General features: G+C 44.9%; 1 protein-coding gene across 2 annotated transcripts in view; it reads right to left on the bottom strand.

Moving 5' to 3' along the window:
• Positions 1 to 26,404, bottom strand: part of NAPA (NSF attachment protein alpha) — a 1,517,602-nt gene that overhangs the window by 682,714 nt on the left and 808,484 nt on the right. For both annotated transcript variants that reach the window (XM_044078906.1, XM_044078978.1), the window contains exon 7: positions 23,810 to 23,894. In XM_044078906.1, coding sequence (XP_043934841.1) covers positions 23,810 to 23,894 — 85 coding nt within the window. The remainder of the gene's footprint in view (positions 1 to 23,809; positions 23,895 to 26,404) is intronic.

Genomic DNA, 26,404 nt, shown 5'->3' with positions numbered 1-26,404 from the left:
TAGAGTGCCCTTCAGGAAAGCATTACAGAGTCTGTGAGCCATCAGACTAGGCTCATTAGCAACATGAAAGTTGGAAATCGCTGCCAATTGAACGTTTATGGTAGCTGACGCTGAACCCTGATAGAAAAGCATAGACAAAAACTCCAAGACTGAAGCAATCGGGGCTGTGTAAGGATCAATTCCTTGGGTATGCACCCAAAAAGAAAACCTCCTCCACTTGCTAGAATAAATCTTCCTAGCAGAGGGCTTATGAGAGGAAGATAAAATGTGAACTACCTCCAGTGAAAAGTGATGAAGCCTAACTAACGATGGAAGATGGAGTAGCCAGGCTGTCAACCGGAGGTTCGTCAGAGAGGGGTGGAAGTGTCCCGACATGTGTGTCAGTAAATCTTTTTGTGGGTCCAGAACCCAAGGAGTGTCCACAATGTAGGGTTGGAGGAAGGGAAACCAGACTTGACGAGGCCAGTGTGGAGCAATCAGAATCATTCTGCTTTCCAAGAATTGTGGTTTCTGAATCACTTTTGATAGCAAGGGGAATGGAGGGAAAGCATAAAGCAGACTGGAGGGCCAATCGTGAACTAGAGCGTCCCTGGGTGACTCCCCATGTGGGGGGGATCAGCGTGAAGTAGCTGCTCCATTTTGCATTGAGGGGGCTGGAAAAAGGTCGCAGCAAGACTGACCCCACCTGCTGAAGATTCGTTCTGCTACTAGACGATTCAGGGACCACTCATAAGGCATCAGAATAGCTCTGCTTAACCTGTCGACTATCATGGTGGACTTCCCCAGAATGTGCATTGCCACTAGAAACCGTTGGGAAGATACTGCCCACTGCCACACTCCCATGGCCTCTCTGCACAGGAGGTAAGATCTGGTTCCTCCCTGTTTGTTCAGATACCACACCACTGACATGTTGTCCGAGTGTATTGCAATCGTCCCTAGAGGTAGAAAGCTCTGAAGTGCCTGCAACGCAAGAAGCATTGCTCTCATCTCTAGGACGTTGATATGCAGATGTATCTCGTGATCTTGCCACGTGCCTTGGACAGCCCTGCCGAGATAATGCCCCCCCACCCCATCTGGGAGGCGTCCGTGGTCACTGTGGAAACCGGGATGGGTGGAACGAAGGGTTTTCCCCTGTCCAGATTGTTGGTGCAAAGCCACCAACTGAGATCCTGTTTGCATCTGTCCGTGAGCAAAATAGGGTGAGAAAGTGGAAGTTTTTGGAGAGACCATTGAGCAAAGAGGAGCCATTAAGTCTCATGTGCAATCTCGCTAGCGGAGCCAACATAATTGTTGCTGCCATGGTTCCCAAGAGTTGAAGAACCCATCTTGCCTTTGCTTTCCTCAGGGGTATCAGGGTGTGCACCTGTTGCTGTAAGACTCTGATCCTTTCCTGTGGTAAAAATGCTCGCATTCGAATGGTGTCTAATTCTGTGCTATAAAAGTGACACGCTGTGAGGGCAACAAGGCAGATTTTTCCCAATTTAGTGTTACGCCCAACTGTTGACAGAGAGTGATGGTATCGTCCCTGGTTTGGATTAGTAGATGCCTGGTGGGGGAAGGTAAGGAGCCAGTCGTCCAGATACGGAAACACTTGGAATCGTTGACGTCTCAAGTGAGCAGTCACCACCGCCATACACTTGGTGAACACCCTGGGGGCTGTGGTGAGACTAAAGGGCAGGGCTCGAAACTGGAAATGACTGGCTCCCAGCCGGAAGCATAGGTGACTCCTGGATGCCCTGTCCATTTTGACATGGTAGTAAGCATCCTTGAGGTCGATGGAGCACATCCATACCTCCTTCTCCCAACAATGGGAGAATTGATTGTAGTGTGACCATACGGAACTTGGACTTGTGTACATAGTTGTTCAGTAGGCTGAGATCTAATATGGGTCTCAGGTCCCCTGTTCTTTTCGGCACCAAAAAGAATCTTGAGTAAGTCCCTAATCCGACTTGGTCTGAGGGGACACGCTGGATGGCTCCCTTTCCTAGCAGCTTTGAAACCTCTGAGGCTGCTTGATCCCTCTGACTGGGTGGAACGTCCAGGATTTTCGGACTGAAGGGAGGTCTGACGTAAAGGGAATGACATAACCTCTGGAAATTATTCTTAATACCCATCGGTCCTGGGTGATGCTTTTCCAAGTTTCCGGGTATAACGATATTCGACCCCCGACTGGCTCCGGAGAAGCACAGCCGGGCATTCCCTCAGGAACGAGAGTAGGGAGAGCCACGAAAGGCATCGCGGTCTCCCAAACTGCGGGGGCCCCCTCTGTCTCTAGAATAACCGCCCCCTCCTCTGCCTCTGGAGGGGGACTCACCTTGTGCGGCAGGAAAAAACCTCTGTGATTTTTTTAACCACATCTTCCCACCCCACTGGGCCTTGGGGTAAGGTCTAGAAGGAAAGGAAAAACGGACCCCTACAGCAGACAGGGTTTTTCCCTCTTGTTCGCACCTGGTGAGGGTTTCTTTCACTTTGGTTCCGAACAAAGAAGAACCATCAAAGGGGGCGTCAGTGAAAGAAGACTTGAAGGCCTCTGTGAAATGACAAAGGCGCATTCAGGCTTGCCTTCTAAGGGTGACTCCTGAACTTGGTGCCCTACTCGCTCCATCGGCTGCATATGAAATGAGCCGCATGGAGGAGTTGACGGAATTGAGGGTAGACACCTGGGCGTTAACCGTCTGGGCCACAGCCTCAGGAACGTTACCCGCAAGAGTAGCTCCTAACTCCTTGAGGAGATGTCTCTGGAGCAGAGTAAAATGAGACAGACAGTTCAGCGACCGTAAGGTAAAGGTTGCTGACGAGAGGGTATGCTTCCCGTACCAGTCCATGGTCCTAGACTCCTTGTTAGGAGGGATGGACGGAGGAAGAAGTCTCTGCTACTTCCTTCTGAGTGGCCATTGCCACCATCCACAGGGACTCCTCTGGACAAAAACTCCTTACCCGGGGGAGCAGAAAGAAACTTATTGGGATGCCTGGGTATGGGTTCCATAGAATCAGGGTTTTCCCACACCTTCCGACAAATTAAATCCAGGAGCTCATCGAATGGTGGGGAACACCCAGGAGGCAGAAGACTGAGCACCAAAGGCCTTAAGGAAGACAGACTCCTCCTCGGAGGGGGCTTTGGAAGGCCAGTCACCTCTTTGTTTCAATATCTCCAAGATGTCGGAGAAGGAAACATCATCAGAGGATGACTTGGGGGACCCCTCTGATTCCTCGAGGTCAGTATCCGAGGTGAGAGACTCATCCTGGGAGTCTATGTGCTTCCTCTTGCACGTTTTCTTTCTAGGGGGCTCCTCAGGCACGAACTCTGAAGGGTCCTCAGAAACTTGGGGACCACTTGTGGGGGTATCCCTAGGCCTTGGTGCTCCGCTGTCTACGGATAGGTGGTGATCAGAGGCTCTCACCGGAGTGGTGGGGAACAGAATGATCGACCAGTATGATGTGGCTGACGATCTGGCCAGCGCAGTCCGCATGGCATCAAAGGCAGGCCCCCCCAGAGTTTGAGGACTGGCCAGCCTAGGAGACCATGACAGGAGTCGGGGTTCCTCGAGCCGAGGCACCGAGCGAGAGACTCTGAACCGAAATATGTCCCGAGATGTCCCCCTCGGGCCTGACTGAAGAATCCCGAGTCCTGAACCCCGTGGACGGAGCTGACGGGGTTGGAGCCGACGTCGGTACAGATAGGCCCGGAGGGGCCATCGGAACCGACCTAGGAACATCACATGGAGAGGAACACTCTGGCTCCGAAGACAGAGATGCACTCGGAGGAGGAATAATCGAAGGTGTCGGGACAGGCTCCGGAACTGACTGGACAGAGCCGAAAATAAATTTGCCAAACCCGGTGACTGGAGGAGCCACTGCACCACCCTATCAACATCCACATCTGAAAGAGTCCTGGAGGATTTGGAGGACAGGGAGGGAGATCGAGATCTCCCTCAGGTGAAACTGGTTTAAGACTGGGTGATCGGCTCCAGAAGAGGTTCCAATATAATTGGAGCCAACGCCGGTTCCAACAACACCAACACTTCCTGCGGCCCCGAGGACAGTGGAGCCGAGGAGGTCGAAGCAAGTTTTTTGACTTTCTCCGGTGGCACCAAGGAGACTGAAGGAGCTGGAGATCTCTTTTTTGACTTAGAGGACTTAGATTTAGATCTGGGAGAAGAATCCATGACCTCTTCGAACGAGGGTTTCAAGAGTCCCTTTAAAATCAGCTTATTCTTTCTTTCTTGGAGCACTCTGGGACTAAAAGCATGGCAGACGCTGCAGGACTCCTGCAGATGGATGGCTCCCAGGCAATAAACACAAACAATGTCCATCGGTGATGGACATCTTGTAACCACACTTAGCGCACTTTTTAAAACCCGAAGGTTTGTGCTCCTTGGAATCCTTGGACATCTTTCAACAAGTAAAACATGAATAAAACAACACAGCACAAGTCACTGTCTGACAAGAAAGGACACAGACACACAAGCACCACAAAACACGGGAAAAAATTTTGTATACAGCACAGCACACACACAACCCTAGAAGGAACACACACTGAGACAAAAAAGGCCACCAACCTCTAACTAAAAATACAGTTTTGTACCCAACATAAATGTAGATGTTCGAGTGTCCACACTGCTGCAGTCATCACTGTTGGGTTATCCTGCCGTCAGGCGGTCCCGCAATCGGCCTGAGTTCCAAAGCCTTGGTCCGGCGTCAGTTGCTGTCGCTTCTTTCCTGACGTCAGTGCGCCAGGGGTATATAAGATGCATCCAACGCCATTTTCTTCAGTTTTTCTTGCCCCAGATGTCAGGTGCCCCCAATAGGTAGGCAATACATATTTCTATATAAAATATACATATAAAAATAAAACAAAACCTTCAGTCACAAGCAAATACACCACAGAGGTTGTATAGGATAGAAAGGAATAGATAAGTCCAGCTAGTTCAGAGGGGATGGAGGGAGGGTAACCTGGACTGCAGCAGTGTGAACACTCGAACATCTACATTTATGGTAGGTACAAAACTGTACTATGTTCATCGTGTTACACTGCTGCAGTCATCATTGTTGGGTTGAATCTCAAAGCTAAGGACGGGTGGTGGAACTAAACAGGGTTTGGAGAGACTAGTAGGCCCTGCAGAACTGCAGTGGCAAAGCCAGCTCTGGTTTTAGAGTACAGAGGTAAGTGATAGTGCTTGGTGAAGGTGTGCAATGAACTCCAAGTGGCAGCCTCCAAAATATCCTTGCTGGTACCCCTCTGAGGAAGGCTGTTGATGTTGCTGTAGCCCTGGTGGAATGGGGCCTGATGTTACCAGGCACAGATTTCCCATGATGTGTGTAGCAGAAATGGATACAATGTCCTATCCATTTTGAAATGGTCTGTTTTGAGATAGCTTTTCCTTGAGATCCTGCAGCATAGGATACAAAGAGCTGGTCAGATTTTCTGAAAGCCTTAGTCTTATCCAAGTAGTAACGTAAATGCTTGTGAATGTCCAAAGAGTGTAGGAGCCTTTCCCCTTTGTTCTGGGGGTTTGGATAAAAGGTGGGCAAATGAATGGTTTGGTTTAGGGCCACACTGGATACCACCTTAAGCATAAAGGAAGGGTTAGTTCGTAAAGAGACTCTGTCTTGATGAAAAATGATGAAAGGCTCCCACTGCCATTAGGGCCTGCAGTTCTGAGACTCTTCGTGCTGAAGTTATTGCTAGCAGCAGGGCAGTTTTCCATGATAGGAACTGTAGATCAGCAGTGAAAGCAGGTTCGAAGGGCGGAAGTGTTAGCTTTTCCAGAACAAAGTTGAGATCCCAAGTTGGTGTTGGTGCTCTCCGGGACGGTCTTATGTTCTTAGCCCCTCTGAGGAACTGTCTTAGCAATGGATGTGAAAATATAGGAGGATCCGTGTTGTATTGAGCTGAAATAGCTGAGGCATGGATCTTAATAGATGAGAAGGAAAGTCCTTTATGCAACATCTCAGTTAAATATTGAAGAATCTGAGGAATATTTGGGACTAGGGGATTTAGGCCTTTAGCCTGGTTCCAGGTGCAGAATCTTTTCCATTTGTCTGAATAGACTTTCCTGGTGCTAGGCCTTCTGGCTTCCAGAATGATGTCCATCACAGCTTTAGAGAGAAGTGCTGAGTGGTTATTTAGGCAATTTGCCATGCAGCCAGATTTAAAGTCTTGAGCTGGCTGTGTAGAATCTGATTGTTTTGCTGAGTGAACAGGTGAGGAATTGTAGGCAAAATCCATGGTGGGCCTTGAGCCATATTCCATAGTATTGGATACCAGTGTTGGCATGGCCAGGCTGGAGCAATGAGTATCATTTGTGGTGTCTCTAATCTGGCTTTCAGCAGCACCTTTGCCAGAAGAGGCAGTGGAGGAAAGGCATAACACTGTTAATGTTTTCCAACTGAATGAGATGGCATCCACTTTCCAAGCTAGTGTGTGGTATGTCCTTGTGCAGAATTTCTGTAGTTGGTAGTTTTGGGGGGAAGCAAACAGATCTATGTCTGGGCTCCCCTATTTTTGAGTTATCATTGCGAATACTTGCGGATCTAGTTTCCACTCGTGAGTACCTGTGATGTTTCTGCTTAGATCGTCTGCCAGTGTGTTTTTCTTTCCTGGCAGGAATTGTGCTTGTAGTTGAACTTGGTAGGTCAGTGCTGTGTTCCACAAGGTCACTGACTGTCTGCATAGGGGGTAGGAGTGTGTGCCCCCTTGCTTGTTTATGTACCACATCATTGTGGTGTTGTCCGTCTTTATTAGGAGTTGTCCTGGATGTAGGAGGTCCTTGAAAGCTGTTAGGGCATTTTGTACTGCTAGCATCTCTTTTTGATTGATATGTAGATGCCTTTGGTTTACAGGCCATTTGCCCTGAATACACTGTCCTGCCAAGTGTGCTCCCCAGGCATAATCCAATGCATCTGTTGTTATAGCTTGCCTGGCTGTGGGTAAGGTGAAAGGCTGACCCTTGTTGAGGTGACATGCCGGAGTCCACCATAGAAACTCCTGTTGAAGGCAGGGAATGAGTGGAATTACTGTTTCCAAGCTGTGGCTGTGTTGAGACCATACACTTTTCAGATACCATTGTAATTTCCTCATATGCAGTTTTGCAAATGGTATTAGTAGTATGCAAGATGCCACGAATCCCAAGGCCTGCAGAATTTTTCTTGCAGGGAGTTGGGTCTTTGTTGCCATCATTTTGAAGTATTGAGTCAGATGTCTTTGCTTGTCTGGCGTGAGGTAAGCCATCTGGGCCGTTGTATTTAAGCTGGCACCCACGAATATTATGTCTTGTGAGGGCACTAGTTTTGACTTCTTTTCGTTTACTGTGTACCCTAGGCAACTTAGAAGGTTTTTGACAAATGCCAGATGCTTTAATAGAATGTCTTTGCTTTCTGTTTGAATAAGGCAGTCATCCAGGTATGGATATATTTGAATCCCTCTTTGTCTGCAGTATGCAATTACTGGTGCCAGGCATTTTGTGAAGACCCTGGGCGCAGTAGATAGGCCAAAGGGCAGTGCAGAGAATTGGTAATGGATTGAACCTGCAATAAATCGGAGGTATCTTCTGCAATTTTGTCTGACAGGGACATGCAGGTATGCCTCCTTGAGGCCCAACGTTACTAGCCAAGCCTTCTTGCCCAGCATGGGAAGAAGTTGCTGTAGTGTTACCATCTTGAATTTGGGTACTTCCAGGTGGTATGTGTTTAGAATTGAGAGGTCCAGAATGGGTCTCCAGGCTTTGTCCTTTCGGTGAACTAGAAACAGTCTTGAGTAAAATCCTTGTCCTTGCTCCGGTGTAGGAACCTGTTGAATGGCTCTCATGTTCATGAGAGCTGAAATTTGCTTCTGAGCCTCTGCCCATTGATTTGCTGGCAGGTTTGGCATTCCTTTTATCCTTGGTAAAGTGTGAAAGTGGAATCTGTAGCCTTGAGATACAATATTTAGGACCCATTTGTCTGTTGTGATGATGTGCCAATTTTCTGCGAAAAGAGCTAGTTTTTCCCCCAAGGGAGCTGCCAAGAGAGTTTTGCTTGGTAGTCTGAGGGGCAAGTCACTGTGTTTGTCTTCTGGTAGTTTGAGACCTGTCTTCTCCTCCTTTTTGGGTTGTGGCACTCCAGTGTCGAGGCTGGTAAGAGCCTTGTGGCTGGCCTCTGCCTCTTGGGCGTCTGTATCTGCCGCTCTGTGGTCTGGCAGAAGCTGGAAAGGACCAGTTTTTGGTTAGCCAATTTCTGCTGAAATGAGGAGGTTGAACCTGCAAGAAATCCTTGACCGTCTGCATAGATTTTTCCTTTCGGAGAACTAGAAACAGTCTTGAGTAAAATCCTTGTCCTTGCTCCGGTGTAGGAACCTGTTGAATGGCTCTCATGTTCATGAGAGTTGCAATTTGCTTCTGAGCCTCTGCCCATTGATTTGCTGGCAGGTTTGGCATTCCTTTTATTCTTGGTAAAGTGTGAAAGTGGAATCTGTAGCCTTGAGATACAATGTTTAGGACCCATTTGTCTGTTGTGATGATGTGCCAATTGTCTGCGAAAAGAGCTAGTTTTTCCCCCAAGGGAGCTGCCAAGAGAGTTTTGCTTGGTAGTCTGAGGGGCAAGTCACTGTGTTTGTCTTCTGGTAGTTTGAGACCTGTCTTCTCCTCCTTTTTGGGTTGTGGCACTCCATTGTCGAGGCTGGTAAGAGCCTTGTGGCTGGCCTCTGCCTCTTGGGCGTCTGTATCTGCCGCTCTGTGGTCTGGCAGAAGCTGGAAAGGACCAGTTTTTGGTTAGCCAATTTCTGCCGAAACAAGGAGGTTGAACCTGTAAGAAATCCTTGACCGTCTGCATAGATTTTGCCTTATCCTCCATTTTCTTTAAAACTTCTGCTTTTACACCAAATAAAACATCCTGCTGTAAGGGTGCGTCCAATAACTTTGCTTTAACATGATCAGGCAAAGTTTGTTCTTTTAACCAAGCATGCCTACGTATGACAGACCCTGTCACTGCTGCTCTACAAGAAGCTTCCAATGAATCAAATCCACATTGCAAAGTATGTTTTCCCACTTGTTCAGCTGAATGTAACAAATCTTGCATTTCCTTGTAATCTGGTTGGTCTGTATGTGCGAGCATTTTTTGTTTTAATTGAGACGTCAGATATTGTTGATATTTCAGCATGTGAAACTGACAATTTAAGGCTCTCATAGCTAGAGTAGCTGAGGTATAAACTTTCTTTCCCATCTGTCTAGTGCTCTAGAATCCCTTTCAGAGGGCAATGGATTTTTAGCAGTAGAGGCTTTAACCCCTTTGGGACCCTGGGAAATGGTTTCTGGGTCAGCAACAGGGCTTTTATACAGGAATTTGTGTGAGTCAGGGACTCTGTAGTATCTGTCTGGTTTGGCTGGAGCAGGAGGTAGTGAATCTGGGTTAAGGCTAGATTCTGAATAAACATCATCCACAATGTCTAACACAGGTGGAATTGCAAATGGTCTGTGCTGGGGTAGTAAAAGGAACTCTCGGAGCCTTTTCTTAGAATCAGAGTAATCCTGGCCTTCCCAGTGGAAATGTTCCCTCCTAGTATGTAAGGTTTCCCCAAAAGAGAAGTCTTCTGGGAGAGATGCAGAAGGGATAGACTCTTCAGCATCAGAATCTTCATAAGGGGGAAAGGAATATTCCTGTTCCTCAGAAGAGTCTGAGGAAATTGAAACCTGGTCAGAGGAAACGTAGTCCTCCTCCTGCCTTGACCTTTTATCAGGAGGGGGATGGGAACCCCTGATTAGGGTAATTAAGTCTTCAGCCATCTTAAGCATCTGTTTCCTAGGTATGGGGCCTTGTGCTGGAGACTGCTGTGCAGTCTTCTTTGTTTTTAAAGGAGTTTTCAGTTTTGCATAGGATTTTATAGTGAGTGTAGTCGGTCTGAAGACACCTTCAGCAACTGAAGGCGTTTCCAACAGCACCGGAATCTCCTTCAGGAATTGAGTCGGAAGGGCCTAAAGGTAAAGGTTGTGGAGGCCTAGTAATCTCTGCTTGTGAATCGGATGTCGCCTGGGGTCCTAAATCAGCGGTCATCAGGGGCTGCGTAGGCGCCTCACTGAAAACAGGAGAACCGGCGATTGGCCTAGCAGAGGCCTCGGAATCCGGTTTGGATTTCAGCTGCCTGTCCTTATCTTTGTGTTTTTTTATGCATTCCGGTCGTCGGTTGCTCCGACGGCATGGTATAATTAAATTTTCTACCAAAATAATGTCGGGCGAAATCAAACCGACGTTTAATAGTTCGTTTGTTAAACCTAGCGCAAAACCGACAACCTGTGATGTCGTGGTCTGGGCCTAGGCAAGGAATACAATAAGAATGAAAGTCCTTATGAGGTATTTGCTTCCCACAAGAAATGCAATTGTTAACTTTTTCTGACATCGGAATGAGGCAAGAAAACGTTCCCCAACGGGGTACTTAGCTTTATGAAGACTTCGGTCTGAAACTCGATTTGAAAATCTCAGGAGTCGGCCGACCGGCACTTGCGAACTGCTTCTGCTTCAGGTACCGCGCGGCACGAAAGACTGAAGAAACTGGTGTTGGATGCATCTTATATACCCCTGGTGTACTGACGTCAGGGAAGAAGCGACAGCAACCGACGCTGGAACAACACTTTGGAACTCGGGCCGACTGCGGGACCGCCTGACAGCAGGATAACCCAACGGTGATGACTGCAGCAGTGTAACACGATGAACATTGGTTTTATTGACCACAAATACCGAGGGGAACTCGACACTAAAACCTCTAACTTAAACGGATTTAGTGCGAACAACACAGGACAAGAGGACAGGTCCTCTAACTGAAACGGGCCTAGCCCGAAAGAACAGTTAGCGGGATACTACAAACCACAAATACACTACCAAAAACCAATAAAACACCAAAAGACAGTAGCTATGAAAATAGCTTTTTGTTTATAAGTATTTTTCTCAGAAGAACAAGAAAAAAGGGTACTTAGCCACAGCTAAGAGCGAGACCAAGTCCGAGCTACACGAGTGGCAAATGAGATCTGGGGATATGGAGCAGAGCAGCATGGGATACCTGCTTAGCCCAGCCAATAAAAGACTTTGAGCTAGAAAAAGTTTGGCCGAGTCGGAGCCGATATTCGGCTCTGAACCCACGGGTAAGAATGTAGGTGAGATTGGACTACATAACATCACTTGTTTTAATTAAAAGATGTGTGGCTTTGCAGGTTAATGCAGTGGTCTCTGCAGGTGTGATGGTCTTGGGTCCAAAATATGAGACAGGTGTTTATTTTACAAGTGTGCATTAGAATTTTAAAGACACATATAGTCAATATAGTTCTATTTAGCTGGGCTTAGCGAAGATGTGCGATGCAGTGCATCACATAGTGCTGCACTAAAAAAATATAAAGAAAAGAAAAATGGGGAGATAGAAAAGTGGTGAACTGGGGTGCAAGCAAGGGGGAAAACCTTGCCAAGCACATGCAGCAGTTGGAGAGACCACAGAGGTTCCTGACCAAGAAAATCCAGGGTCGCAAACACCTATCCTATACAGATAGGCTAAAAGCCCTGTCCCTCTACTCAGTCTCGTACAGACTGCTCAGAGGTGACCTGTGCCTGCCATACAAATCCATTTCAGACCCAGCCTTGATGGAGTTGTTGCATATCTGTAAGACAAACTCCACTCGTGCAACCTGCACACAAGGCCTTAACCTGGTCTGTAACATTAACAGAACTTGCTGGCGGGACAGATTTGTGTCCCAAAGACTCTCCTGTCTGTGGAATAGACTCCCTCTCCATGTCAGAGTACCTCTCTAGTCCTCTTTTAAGAGGAACCTGGACGACTGGATGGAAAAACAGAAAATATACTCCTGGGATCCCACCGGTGTCCCTGTTGGACAGGGGAAACAGGTGCTGACTTTGAGGGAACATGGGCAAAATTCTTGGCTAGCCTTGTAAGGACCTTTGGGCCAATAACCTGGTATCATCCTATGTACCTATGAAAAACACAGTGAAAGGCAGGTAGGGATGTGCAGAAAGGGTGAGGAAAGAACCACAGCTATCCATTTCTTGTATAGCAACAACTGTGCACTTTCACAGAATTTGTACATGACGTTGAACTCTCACCCCAGAGAGAGGGGTGAACATAACTGCGTTTGTCAAGCCAAATGGATCAAACTACATGTGTCCAGTGGACACGTGTGCGAAATGGAGATCTATGTATGGGATGTTTTTGTTTTGTTTGTTTTTGGGGACAAGTGCCCATTTTTTTAGGGTGAGAGTGGAATGTTGGGGAAGGGACATAGGTACATGTGGGGAGGTAAGTTGGGTAGTTGAGGATGCATTTACAGACAGACAAGACAAACAAGACAGCAGACTGGGTGGTGTGTGACACATGAGGGGAGTGACCACCTTGGACAGGGAGGGTGTTGTCCCATGTGCCTCCACAAGGCAGCAGAGTGACACACATCCCCACTCATGGGACGGTCTGTACTGCTCCATCACTGCCCCAGGGTGGCAGTGGTGGAAGCTGAGCAATGGGGCAACTCTGCCCCACCAGGTTGGCCAACATGTATTCAAACCGGCACAGGCAGTGGTCAAACCCATAGTGGTCTATCCTGTGTACCAAAATCGGAAGCTAAGCCAGCCCAGGTGATGACTCCCCCCTCCACCACCTCTCCCCGAGGGGGTGCAGCCTAGTCCCATGGGGTGGTACTACTGGATGCTGTAGGTAGCGCAGGGGCAGCAGAGGGGGCACCACTGGTCTGGGTCAGAGACATGCTGGGACCCGGTGCCATGTTCAGACGAGACGGAACCGGCCTACCCTGACATGCTGTGGTAAATGAGGTACAACAATGAGTTAAGTTTAGTAATAACCAAACTATTGTTAGTATTTACAGAATGGAAAGCATTGTTGTGTACAATCTTACCATAATTTTAAATGTCCTTCTCTTCTATATGCTGTTGTATTCGTAACACATGGGAGTCTGCCTCTGGTCGACTCACGTACGTCCGGCCATTCTACAAAAGATGGATGCTACCACTAGGGGGCATGTGACGTCCTGCATCTCATTCTGCGGACGTCAGTCATAAACAGAAATCAGCACTCCCCTACCTCAAAAATGAATGCTGCCAGAATCAGCGACTACAGACTGGGTACTCCAGGAGTCAGGCAAGTGTCAGGGGGAAGGCCGGGAGGGAACCTATACAGCAGCATACAGAAGAGAAGGACATCTAAATTTATGGCAAGATTTTACACAACAATGCTATGTCCTTCTATTCATATGCTGTAGTTTCCATAACACAAGGGAGAGTGCAAAAACTCCTGTACTAAGATTTGGGTGGAGGACCAGAAGCATTTTCCACAATCTCATGAAGGATAGTAACAATGTCCAACTTGTTGGGTTTGCTGAAGGTATGGACAGAGGACCGTGTAGCTGGTTCTAAAATGGCAGCTATATTTCCAAACCCTTGAAAAAGGCCCCAGAGGAGGACACTGCCCTAATGGAGTGTGCCTTTAATGGAAAGGGAAGCCTTCTGGCATTGGTTGTATAATAAAAGGTGATGGTTTAGATATCCAAGAGGATATGGCTTGCTTGGAAACAGAGTGTAGGATACAAACAGCCTGTCAGACTTATGGATGGATTTGGTCTTGGCCAAATAGTGTTTGCATCGTCTGTGTACATCTAAGGAATGAAGTATCCTTTCAGCCTGGTTTTGGGGTGAAGGGAAGAAGGTTGGTAGGCTGATGGCCTGATTTAAAGACAGCTCATTGACCACTGTGCGCATGAAGGTTGGGTTGGTACGTGAACACACCTTGTCCTTGTGGAGACAGTAAATGGAGGCAAGGCCATAAGGACTTCAAGTTCGAAAACCCTTCTGGCTGAAGTAATGGCCACCAAGAGTACAGTTTTCCATGTGCAGTGTTGGAGAGAGCAGTCTTTGGCTGGCTCAAAGGGTGGGACTGTCAATTTCTCCAGTACAAAATTTAGATCCCAAGGAGGTGGAATAGGTTCCCTTGGAGGTCTGAGGTGCAGAACCCCTTTTAGAAAAAGTTTAACTTCTAACCTAGAAGCCAAAGGAGGTGTGAGTGGCAGGCATGCTGAGATGGCAGATAAATGGGTCTTGATGGAATAATAAGATAGTCCAGACTTCAATTCACACAGGTAGGACAACATCACTGGAAGATCTACTGTCAGTGGTTGTAAATTGTGTTTTTGACACCAGACAGAAAATCTCTTCCACTTTGAAAGGTAGGATTTCCTGGTAGTTGGTTTTCTGGCCTCCTACAAAACCTGAAGCACGTCCTCTGTGTATATGTGTCTGAAGGGAATCAGTGCCCTATCGCCCACAGTGTAAGGTTCAGGGTGGACAGTTGGGCGTGTAAGAACGTTCCCTTCTCCTGTGTGAGCAGGTCCATTCGGTGGGGTAACTTGTGGTGATTGCCCTTGGTTAGATGGAGTAATGGGGGAACCAATGCTGCCTAGGCCAACAGGGAATCACCAGCAAGACATGAGGTTGCTCTTTCTGAATTTTCAGCAGAACTTTTCGTATGAGAGTGAAGGGGGGGATGCATAAGCGTACATCCCCTTCCAAGGGAATCAGAGAGCATCCACCCTATATGCTTCGAGATGTGGTACCCTGGAGCAAAAGGTTGGAAGCTGCTTGTTCATGGGGGAGGCAAACAAATCCACATCTGGAATACCCCATCGATGGACCAGGTCCAGGAACATGTCCCTATTTAGCATCCACTCGTGAGATAGAGTCATGGTCCTGCTTAAAGAATCTGCCATCACATTGTCTGTTGAAGGTATGTAGACCACTTGGAGGTTGATTTGTCTCTCCACGGTGATTTCCCATGCTTGCAGGGCCAACTTGCACAGGATGTAAGAACTTGCCCCCCCCCCCCGCCATTTGTTGATGTAAAACAGCACAGTGGTATTTGTCTACCACTTCAACGTGCCTGGTAGGGGATGATCTTTGAAAATTTGTAGGGCCAATATCAAGGCTCTCATCTCCTTGATATTGACATGCTCTTTCTGTTGAGTGAAGGTCCATGAGTTTCTCGATATCCTTTCTCCTAAGGTTGCTCCCCACTCTGTGTCTGAAGCATCTGTGTACAGGTCCTGATTGGGGGGGCACGGGTTGTAGGGGTGGGCCTGGGTTGGCCTGAATCTGGGCTATCCACCAATTCAGTTCCCTGGTAAGGCATGGCAGCATGGGGACCAAGAACCCCAGGGGATGCAGACACTGCTTTCAGATTGTTCTCAGGTATCAGTGGAACTTCCTCTTGTGAGGCTTTGCCCGGGGTACCATGGAGATGGTGGAAGCCATGAATCCCAGGAGTCTGAGAAATTCCCTGGCCAACAGGGCTTTGAGGGGAAGAACTTACTTGAAATAAGAAGCGAGTGCCACAATTTTTTCTGGGGGAAGACGGGCCATAATTTTCCCTGTTAGGATCTGGCATCCCAGAACACCTGATCCTGCGAGGGTATCAAGGATGATTTTTTGATATTTATGGTGAATCCCAGACTTCAAGAGAGAAATAGTGAAATCCAGTTGTTGTAGGACCATAGGAAATGAGGCGGCTTGTATCAGGATATCGTCTAGATAGGGGAAGAGTTGGATTCCCCTTGTCCTGGCAAAAGCCATGACTGGTGCAAGCATTTTGTGAACACTCTTGGGGCCATAGAGAGACCAAATGGCAAAGCACAGAATTGAAAGCGTGCAGAATCCACTGAGAAGCGGAGGAATTTCCTGAAGAGGGGATGGACTGGGATGTGTAAGTGGGGGTCTTTTATATCCAAGGATACTAAGAAGACCTGAGGAAGGATCAGGGGCAGAAGGGTAGGCAGAGTGAGCATCCTAGAGGAGGGAACCTGGAGGAAGGTGTCGAGATGGGACAAATACAGGATTGGTCTCTAGGGACCTTCTTTCCTGGGGACCAGGAACATCCTAGAGTAAAACTCCTTTGCTCTTGCATGTGTAGGGACTTCTTGAATTGTTCTTTGTGCAAGGAGTTCCTGAAGAACTGGAGGGAAGAAAACCAGATGGTCACGAGGAGGTTGAGGGATGCCTTTGGGAGTAGGTTTGGCATTCCATGTCATGAAGTATCCCTGTTTTATTAGAGAGGACCCATGAGTCCTGGGTAACCTGATTCCAAGCAGGGAAGGAGAGGGAGAGAGAGACAGGGAGAGAGAGAGACAGAGAGCGAGAGACGCATGGAAAGAGCGTCTGGATGTAGTGCCTTGTAGTCCCAGGCTACCAGGCTTACCCTGAAAGAGCTGTTTGGGAGCAGGGGTACAGGGAACAGACCTGGAAGAGGGCTGCTTCCTGGAATCCTTTTTGCTGGCATCTGTCTCACACAGGGGGTTTTGGTATGGTAGTTTCTTTGAAAGCATGGAACCAGGGAGACAAAAATATGTCTCAGATCCTGTAGTTCCTTGCCCCTCACGCAAAGAGCCTTGAAGAGGTCAGCTGCTGCTGAACCAAGTAAATCTTTGTTGTCCAGGGGTGCGTCCAGGAGTTTAGACAATGTCATCAGGGAGAGGGTGCAATCTAAGCCAGCAATATCTCCTGATGACAGGCCTCTATTGCATCATAACTGCACTTGATAGACTGCTTAGCGACCTGAGTGCAGGAATTCAAAAGAGTAGATATTTTTGCCTTGGCTGGGGAGTCAGGGAGGTCCCGCAATTGTTTAACCACATCAGCCATCACAGCCAGGGAGTATATGGCCATGTGGGCCTGGTAGTTTACGGCTCTCACTGCTCTCACTGCTAAGGTAGCAGAAGTGTATAATGGAGCACCTAGGGAAAAAAAGTCATCTGCTCTCCTTGTCAGAGGGCAAGAAAGAGGTGTAAGGGACTAACTTGGAGGTTTTGTCGGCAGCCACAGTAATGACTGAGGCATTTGCAGAAGGGGCTTAAGCCTCATCAGGGACCTTGTAGAACCTGGGCATTTGGGAGCGGAAGGATGGGAACCTGGGTTTTCTGAAGCAGCCAGGAAAGCATCCCAGAAGGCAGGGTGCACAGGAGGTACAGCAGACGGGTTAGGAGACTCCATTTTTAAGAGTTCATAATACCTCTTTTGGGTCTCGGTGACCTAAGTGCTGTCCCACTTGAAAAATCTTTCATTTGAGCAATAGTTTCCCTGAAGGTAATGTCTTCTGCTGGGGAATCTGTACCATTAGACTCCTCTGGGGAAGCATTCTTCAGAGGGGAAGCAATTTGAGACGTGTAATTGAGGGATTCATCTTCTGATGAATCCTCTTCTTCAGAAAAGATGTCGGGACCAAGTCTACCCTTAGGGGTAGATGCAGTAGGGGCCTGGACTGGAGCAGGGGCCTGGTGTAAGGCCAGGAAGGCATTCAGAATGCCTTGGGTGAAGGCTTGCCAGTCAGGAAGCTGTTTAGAGGCTGCGGGCGCCGGGGAAGGAGCAAGATGTTTGGTCTTTTGCTTCTTCTTTTTGTGGGACTCAGACACCGAGGTATCAGAGATGTGGTGTAGAGCTGGAGGGCCAGATGCCGGAAGGCACTCCACAATGTCTGTGGAAACATCCTACTGAACTACAATCTGAGACCCCCCCCATGCAGGCCCTCGGAAATGATGAGGCTAGGTTCCCCTCGGTGATAGATTCGGACACCTGCGATTCCCTCTGGGACATGCTCTCAGCTTCTTTAACGGCTTCCTCCAGGGTACCTGCCAAAAGAAGATCTGAGAATTCTGGCTTGGAGTCTGGGCCTTCACTGGCCTCGAGAGGTATGGCTGACATTGAGGGCACAGCTGTCGGATCAGGCCTTGATTTCTTGGCCTTTCTGACTGGTGGCTCATCCAAGGAACCCAACATCAGATCCATAGCTTTAACGAAAAGTTTGAGTCTCTGATTCTCTAAATAAAGTTTTAATGCAGCTAGGCGACTTCTGAAGGTTTTGGGGCCTGAAGGCCTGACAAATACTACAAGTAGTGTGGTTGTGTTCTTGGCCTAAACAAAACAGGCAGATCTCATGCAAATCCTTATGTGGAATTTGCCTTCCACGCCTACACTTGCCCTTTCTATCTGACATGAAACCCCAAAGCAGTAGCAAAATGATAATCAAAACCCTCTAAGGGGTACTTATCTGAAGATGGATAAGACGAGTTCACTGGAGCAAGCAGTCACACAGGTGTCAGAAAAGTTCTGAGGTAAGTGCGTGCTGACGTCTGTTTTGTAGCAGCTGTCTGTTTATGACTGAAGTCCGCACAGTGAGACGCGGGATGTCACACGCACCCTAGCAGTAGCATCTATCTTTTGTAGAATGGCCAGATGTACATAAGTCGACCAGAGGCAGACTTCCCATGCGTTAAGGCTACAGCAGCATATGAAAAGGACATCATCACATTTATCAGTCTAAGTAAATATTTAATGCATATATGTGACACAACATTAAGTAACATAACAGTCAGTATGTTAACAGCATGCCAGTATGAAGTAAACCATAAGGTCAACAAAAAGAGTTAATTTAACAAAATATGTTAATATTGAATCATAATCTAACATAACAATAATAAATCATATTTTACAAAAAATATACTTAGTTTAATAAAATGTGTTAATATTAAATCATATATAATAAATAATAATAAATAAATGAAAATAAGGGGTGGGGAAGAGAGAGAGAGAGATTCCATTACTAACAATGCAGACTATATCCCTGAAAACAGTGATAATACCTACTCTACAGATGTGTAGTGTCAGTTTTGAGTACAGTGACTACAATTCTCCTATAGCTGATGTAGCACATACATACCTCTCAAGCTGTAAGCATGGGTCAGTAAGGGCTAAGCAATAACAAATGCAGGTACACAACTACACAGAACATTTTCATACAATGTGGACTTGTGTAACTACCAAGGTGTTCTGTAAGTGGATTTGGTAATGCACTGCATTCCAGGTAATCCAGTGATGGATTAGGCAGTTTTAATTACATTATGAGAAACCATGACACTTGAAAGGCATGTTTGTGTATAATACATATAGTAGATATCTGTCATGCCTTAGTTGGCAGGCATGGGAATAGAACTCAACAGCTGCGACTGCTGGGGACATCTGCAAAAAATGTAACTACTGACTGCAACAACTCAGTACAGACATGCAAGGAATACAGCCATACTGGAAGTATTTAGACAAATTTTTTTAGGTATAAACAATGCTGCTTAATACTTTGTTATTGCTGATAAGTATCTGTGAAATATAAGCACAATCAAATCTGTTCATGACATGGGCTACCTCAACCATACACAGTTTGTCCCTGGAGTGGGAGAAAATGAGAGCATTATGTAACTGAATTCATTTTGCATTCTGGAACTATTATAGTGTTATACTTGACTGCAGTAACAGTAGAACACACGTGCATGGAATATAGCAGTACTGCACTTATTACAACAGATTTCTTTAGGAATCAACAATGCTGCTTAACACTTCAATGATACTGTTGATAAATGTCTGTGAAGTCCACAAACATGTGCCCACAGAATGGGCTACCTCACCCATATACCTTCTTTACCTGGAGTAGGAGTAACAGAAATCATTATGTGACTGATACTGGCCTGGAGGCACAGTGTTACACTTGATTGCAGCAACCTTACCATAGATAAGCAATGCATACATCTCTACTGTAATGGCTATGATAATACAATCCTGCTATACACCATTTTACTTACTATTATTGGTATTGTTTATTGCAATACAGTTGTTACTGTTCATTTATTGCACTACAGATCTAATTGCCCATTTAATACACTACAGTTTTATTGTGTACACTTTATTGCAGTAAATGCTTCACTCTTTCTTGCTTATTGCACTGCAGTTAGCGTACTAAACGCATACTTACCACACTCATGGCGCAACCTGGCCAGGCGCCCGGCATGGGACTCAATATATCAAGCCTGTTCAGCTGCAACTGTTGGAAAAGAAGCACACCATTATGCATACCAGTTCTGCAGACATTCAGCTTCCAGTTTGATAAAACAGTGGAAAAATATACTTACATATTTGTGCGGCATACCCAGCTCATGCCTCTTGGACCCAGGTGTCCAACGTTCCCCTTTCTCCTCTTCAGGTTGTCAAAATGGTGGCGACATTGCTCACCTGTGTGGGGGACATCAGTAGCACTGGTGAGTTCCCTGGCCAACTGGTCCCAGGCCTCCACCTAATATTCCAAGCCCTGGAAACTGCCCTGCATCAGCCTTGGTTCATAATTTTTTAACAGGACCCCAACAAAAACCCTGGACTCCTGAATATCCCATCTCTGCACCTGAAAGTGCACACCTTCACCAGCAGCGCATGCCATATCAACAGATTATTAGACTCCAATGACTGGTGCAGAATTCCCACCTACTGACTTTAATATAGGCTGTTTTCCCACCCTTACAAGTCATTGAGCAACATTCAAAAAAGCACCGCATTGCTTAGCATCGCACAAACCAGCTAAGCAGAGATAAGCAGTGCGAAAACTTGCACAACTGAGGTTTTAGCTAAGCTTAGCACCACACAAACAGCAGAAGCCATTAACATGTTTACGTACTGCACAGCATAGCACAGCAGTGCCATATTTCACAAATTTGTTTTTAAAATTAAACATATGTAATTAATTCAATTACAGACATCTTATGACCACTACAGACTCAAACCTAGGCTCTACTAAGCATTAGGCTGTCACTCTACCCATTTAGCTACTTGGATATTATGAAAACTAGTATACCTTCAGATTTACTACTGGGCTACCTGTTAGCATTGCTAAGCACAAGGCGCACCACTCGAACACACTTAAATAGACCCAGAGATAATTAAATACATCCAGTTTTTATTTTTAGATTCCTGGCCACTGTCGGCTATGTAGGTATGAGAGCCGCTTGGCTCTGCGCCGCACAAACAATAAAAAAAAAATACATAATTATGATAATTAATTTCATTCGGTTTCTATTTTTAGATGTGTAGCAGGTATCAGCTGTCTATATGTCAGCATAGCTTAGCATTACTGTGCTCAGTGCCACGCAAACATACACAGAGGGAAAAAAATAACAACAATAAAAACATTACATGTTTCAGTCAATTCACAGCATTTCAACAGTAGTGGGGAGAATTACAGGGAGCCTCACCCTGTACATAACATCTGGCGAGGCATCCACAACCACAGATGGCCTCTACACTTCTCCCTACACGAATTCAATATCCCTGTTCCTATGAACTCCATCGACAGTGCATCATCATTAATATGCATGGCGCACTGCCGTGGGAGAACTGTGGCGGTGTACATGGATACATTCCGTGTAAGCTCTACACTGTGCCTGCACAGATTTTATTAAATCCTGGGGGATGTCTATAAATTCCAAAGGCTTTGGTATACTGGCTGGACACTGGCTTATCCTTGACACGAGATCACTTATGTTAAGAATATTGCAAGTGATAAGGAAAGACATCGGCACATACAGACTACAAAAACACACAGCAACTGAAACATTTTACACACAAAAAGACAATGATGAAAATTAAAACTGTATTTTTCCAATATTAATTTTTGAAGTGATGTTTCCATGTTGGTGTGCAACAAGCCTTTTCTGTTTTAATTTAAAAACTGCAACTCTGAACATGACTTAGAACCTGAAGTTCTTTCAATAATTTATGCCACACAAGTGTAAAATTACAGATAGTGATAAAAAGAAAAAGACTGCATGATTTATTTATTTACATTTGTTTACCAGGGTAGTGCACTGAACAATACTATCCAATTTCAGGCACATCCTTGGTGAAATACAAAACATTTTGCAAGGAAAAAATACAGAAATGTTAAGTAACAACAAAGCAGTTCAGACTAGTTACAAAAAACTCTGTATATACATTCTAGTGAACAAACACTGCGCAATGTTCAATCAGGCAGAGTGTACTGTACAATATATACATTAGTTTCTAAAGTGGGTCAATCTTCAATGAATCTTGAGACAGCAGAAGAGACTTGGAAAGGAGATAAGTTAGATGATATGTCCTGTGTTGAAGGAGGAGCATTTGGCTTGGATGAAGTGCTTTTTCAGATGCATTCTGAATTTAGAATAAGTGTTGATGATTTCCTTAATGCTGATGGGGAGAACTTACCAAAGAGTAACTACGTGAGAGGAGAAAGATTTGCAGCGCTGAAGAGTTTGGTTCTAGAGATTATGAGAGTTGGTGTGGCTTGCGAGTAGTGTTTCAGTCTGTATGTGAAGTTTTTTTCTTGAAGTCTAGCTGCAAGGGGAGTAAATGTGTGGAGCTGTATAGTTTGTAAAGCTGAGATCATAAAAATAGGTTAGATCTTTGTTTTATGGATAGCTATTTGGCTTTTCCTAAGATGATATAGGGATCACAAACAGGAGAGTTTGTGATGGTATTAGAGACAGTTTGGAGTGTGGTAATCTTTTTCTTGGAGGCATAAGCAAAACCTGGGAGCCAATATTCAAGTTCAGAAAGAAGCACTCCTTTGCCAATGGCTGCTCTGGCTGGAAGGAATCGAAAAGGGGAGATCTAGAACAGGAGGGAAGGGAGTTTATTTTGGTTCCACTGGCCTGCATGCTTACAACATTACAAAATGTATTATAAAACTTTACTTGCTTTGTTACTTTTTGACCTACAGCATAAAAAGTGAAGAAAACATTCTTTGTTTTTTAATGAAAGCCAAGACTCCTAATGTGCAATGCAGGGATTTTTTAAGTATATTTGTTTTGTTCTAGTCCCCTGACTACTGAAGCCAAGACCCCCAGTCATTCTACTGACCCATTTGTAACTCCCCATAGTGACAGTCCTACACAGCTCATTTGTTCTCTGGGGGGGGGGTGAGATGAGCACAGAGGAAGAAGCAATGTCATCAAGTAGGAGGGCTCAGGGCTTCTCCTTCATGTCTTTTTTTTATCATGTGCATGCTTGTCGGTATCCAAGGTGATGGCATGCAATGGGCCTTTGCAATGCACAGTTATGCCTTCATGTGACGTGATCAACTGCTCCTGCCCCACTCTTGCAGACAGGCACCACTATGTGATCTTTGGTCTCCTACAGGGATTCTGCCATGGAGAATGCTCCCAAGAACATTCCCCTCTCCTGCTAAGAAGAGATAAGCCGGCTAAGGCTCATTAAGCCGCTCCTACCCAACACCAGCTCCAACATGTGCCACAGCCAACAGATGAACTTGGGTCGCATATGTCACAGTCAGGGATTTATCCCTCTATACCAAAAGAGCTGGTCAATTTTTAAGCACATTTAATGCCATTTCTGCATCTAGAAGTTTGGTATACCTGGAATGGCAGACTCTAATGCCACTTTAAGCAGTACAGTGATGCTTCAGGTATGGTTGATTAAGACAGTATGCATATTAATGGATTGTTAACTAATGTATCAACTACTGTAGCTTTCACTAAGGATGCTATAAGGCTGTAGGTAAAGAAATCAAAAGAATTGATCCAAAATCCTGCTGCTAAGACAGCAATGCAAGAAAACAAACAAAAAAATATATTACAACTCCCATAAAAACACAATCCAACTAGGCCACCAAAGCACTTCTAAAGTACAATTCAAACTATCAAGAGAATCTACAAAATGAACAGAAAAGGGCTAAAAAGGAATGCTTAGAAGACAAAAGTTGGGAGTGGGATTAACCTAGAAAATGATAAACTAAACAATACTGCTACACTTGGGGGGGGGCTGTATTAACTTTATTTGATATAATGCACACTGTGTGTAAAATAATGCCCTGTATCACCTGTTTATTGTTAACACAGAAATGCTAGTGGTAAAAGACAATTTTTACATTATATAAAACAAAAGTATTGATTCAAGAAGCATGCAAAACAATACATACCTGTTCATATATCTCAATAGCTTTCTGATACTGTTCCAGTTGGGCAGCATATGTTGCAACCTTCAGTAAACATTTGTTAGCAGAACTAGAAAGGGGAAAAAAGAAAAGATTCAGTCGGGGGGGGGATGACTTTGTATGCAGTCAAACAAAGGAAAATGAATAACCCTTCTTGCAATATTTGTGAAATGACAACTTGTCTTCTACAGATGCGCAAAACCTAATATCTCAATCACAGTAATGAACAAGATGAAAACCTCTCAGTGGATTACTTGCATGGTAGACAGCTACTTTTCAACATATCTTTAAGTAGACATATATCATGCAGGGTTTATCATTCATATTAAGAGTAATTATGGAATGTAATATTTCTATTTACTTTGTTTCTCCAATTCATCAAAGCCTACCTCGTGAAAGCTAGACCTATACAAGAAATAGCACCATGCATGCTTTGAAAGCCAAATGACCACATGCTTGGGGCTTTTCATAAAAGCTTTCTCTTAATAAAAATACCATTACCTCCTTAACCTTAGTGTTTCATATGACACAGTCAAGTCTCTTTTGTTAAGCTGTTATATGACTTCTTGAAAATTCATAATTACTAACAGTCATGAAACAAAGTGAGGAAAAAGAACACAGAAGGGATTCATTACAAGATGCAAACAGACAAACTAGAGCTTTAATGACGCATTTTAAGCTATCACATAAATACTAAGACAAAGTACATGTGATACTGTACTTCATCAGGGAGAAACAGTAGCGCTTTAATGTTAACCTTAACACTTGTAACTTACAGAACATGCCATAAGACTACTTGAAACTGTTTTTTTATTTGTTAAGATCTATAAAAAGGCAGTCTAAAGTAAATACCACAAACAGATATAGCACATTAAAGGGATGATTTACACTCCACTACTGGACAACATTAAAATCAACAAATAAGGAATCAATAAGCTTAGTAATTGTGCCTCCCCACTATTTCTATGACATACCTGCAAACTTAAAAGCGGTTTCTCAATCAGTGCCAAGGTGTTGGACAACACAAAGTAAATCCATTCATTCCTTCATTCTTTTTTTGATAATATACTTTTTTGTATCTGTCCCTGATAACCAGCAAGCCTTCCTCCAAACAGACTTAAGCCTATTTGATTCCTCAATAATCAGTATCTCTTTTGAAAGAGACCAAGAACCAGGACACCAAGGCACAATTTATGTCCACACTAGCATCCTGGTAAGGAAGGCAATAAATAAAGCCCTAACCCTTCCCTTGCATGGGGACATATGACCTATACCACCATTGAGGGCTACTATGCCTCCACCTGTGGAAGTGCATACTCTTGTGTACCTGAGCTGAAGGTCTGCCACACATGCAGCTTGTTTACTGAACACCTACCACAGGGCCATACTTGAGCCACTGCTGTTCCTCCACCAGACTGTGGAACTTGGTAGGCTGCAGTCTACCCCTTACTGCCAACACAGACATGCTCACTCTCACCACACCAGGTCCAACAGACATCTCAGCCAATAATCGATGCCAGGTCATCTGGGTCAAACACAGGGCTACACTCCTCTATCCCCTACAGAGATGAAAGAGGCTCTTTCTAAAACATGAAACAGCAAAACCAAAGTGGAAACACAATACAAGCACATGTGAAGGCAGATGGTCTGTGCCTGCAGAATCACAAGTTATGGTCTCATATCAAGTCCGATTTATCAGTATCTTCAGATACTAATGTTATGGAATTTTCATTTCATACCACTTTGTACTGAATTTAACATTACAGCTAGTTAAAAGGATTCTTAACCTTTTATGGAGGATAAGTATTTAAAAGAAAGTTGTAAGATGTTCAAAACCTGCAAAGAATACTAGGCTTACTCTTCAAAGAGCTAATTAACACTTGTATTATACCTGATGCAAGATGGGCATTGCTCATAGTTATTCTCTGAAGACATCAGATAAGTGATGCCTCAAAATATGTAAAAAAAAGTTTCAACTTTACTAAGAGAGAGAATTTTATCAAAGGAGATGTAACAGTTGGATAATTATGAGGAAAATTATGATAAATATCAATTTAAGTAGCTCACTTTTAAAGTGACAGCTTTCATGCAAGACTGTTTAACTGTATCTTATTTAAAATGGACCTTATCCTCTCCACATCAAGCAAAATTCTGAATACTGACTTTTATTTCAGATACATTTGGAAACGAGGATTATACTACACTAGAAGACATTAAAATGCATTTAAAGGCATTTTTACAGTCAGATAACAATAACCAAGAAAATGAAAACTTGTATAATCTGGCACATGTAGCCAATTTATTCTTTACTAGCTCTCAGACATCTGCTCCAGGTTACAAACCTGGTAGCAGTTTATATCAGCCTAGACGTCTATATCCTTAATGATGTGCTTGAGGTGTGAACTTTTCTTTTACCTAGCTGTGGAGGGTTCCAGTACAAACTGTTCTTTTCTGCACACACACACACACACACATATATATATATATATATATATATATATATATTTATATATATATATATATGTATATATATACACACACACACATACACACACACACACATATATATATATATATATA

Source organism: Protopterus annectens, chromosome 1.part0, assembly GCF_019279795.1.
Source record: "Protopterus annectens isolate FY-2018-M chromosome 1.part0, PAN1.0, whole genome shotgun sequence".
NCBI lineage: Eukaryota > Metazoa > Chordata > Ceratodontiformes > Protopteridae > Protopterus > Protopterus annectens.
The sequence above is the reverse complement of the archived record's forward strand: the minus strand, read 5'-3'. Positions and strand labels throughout refer to the sequence as shown.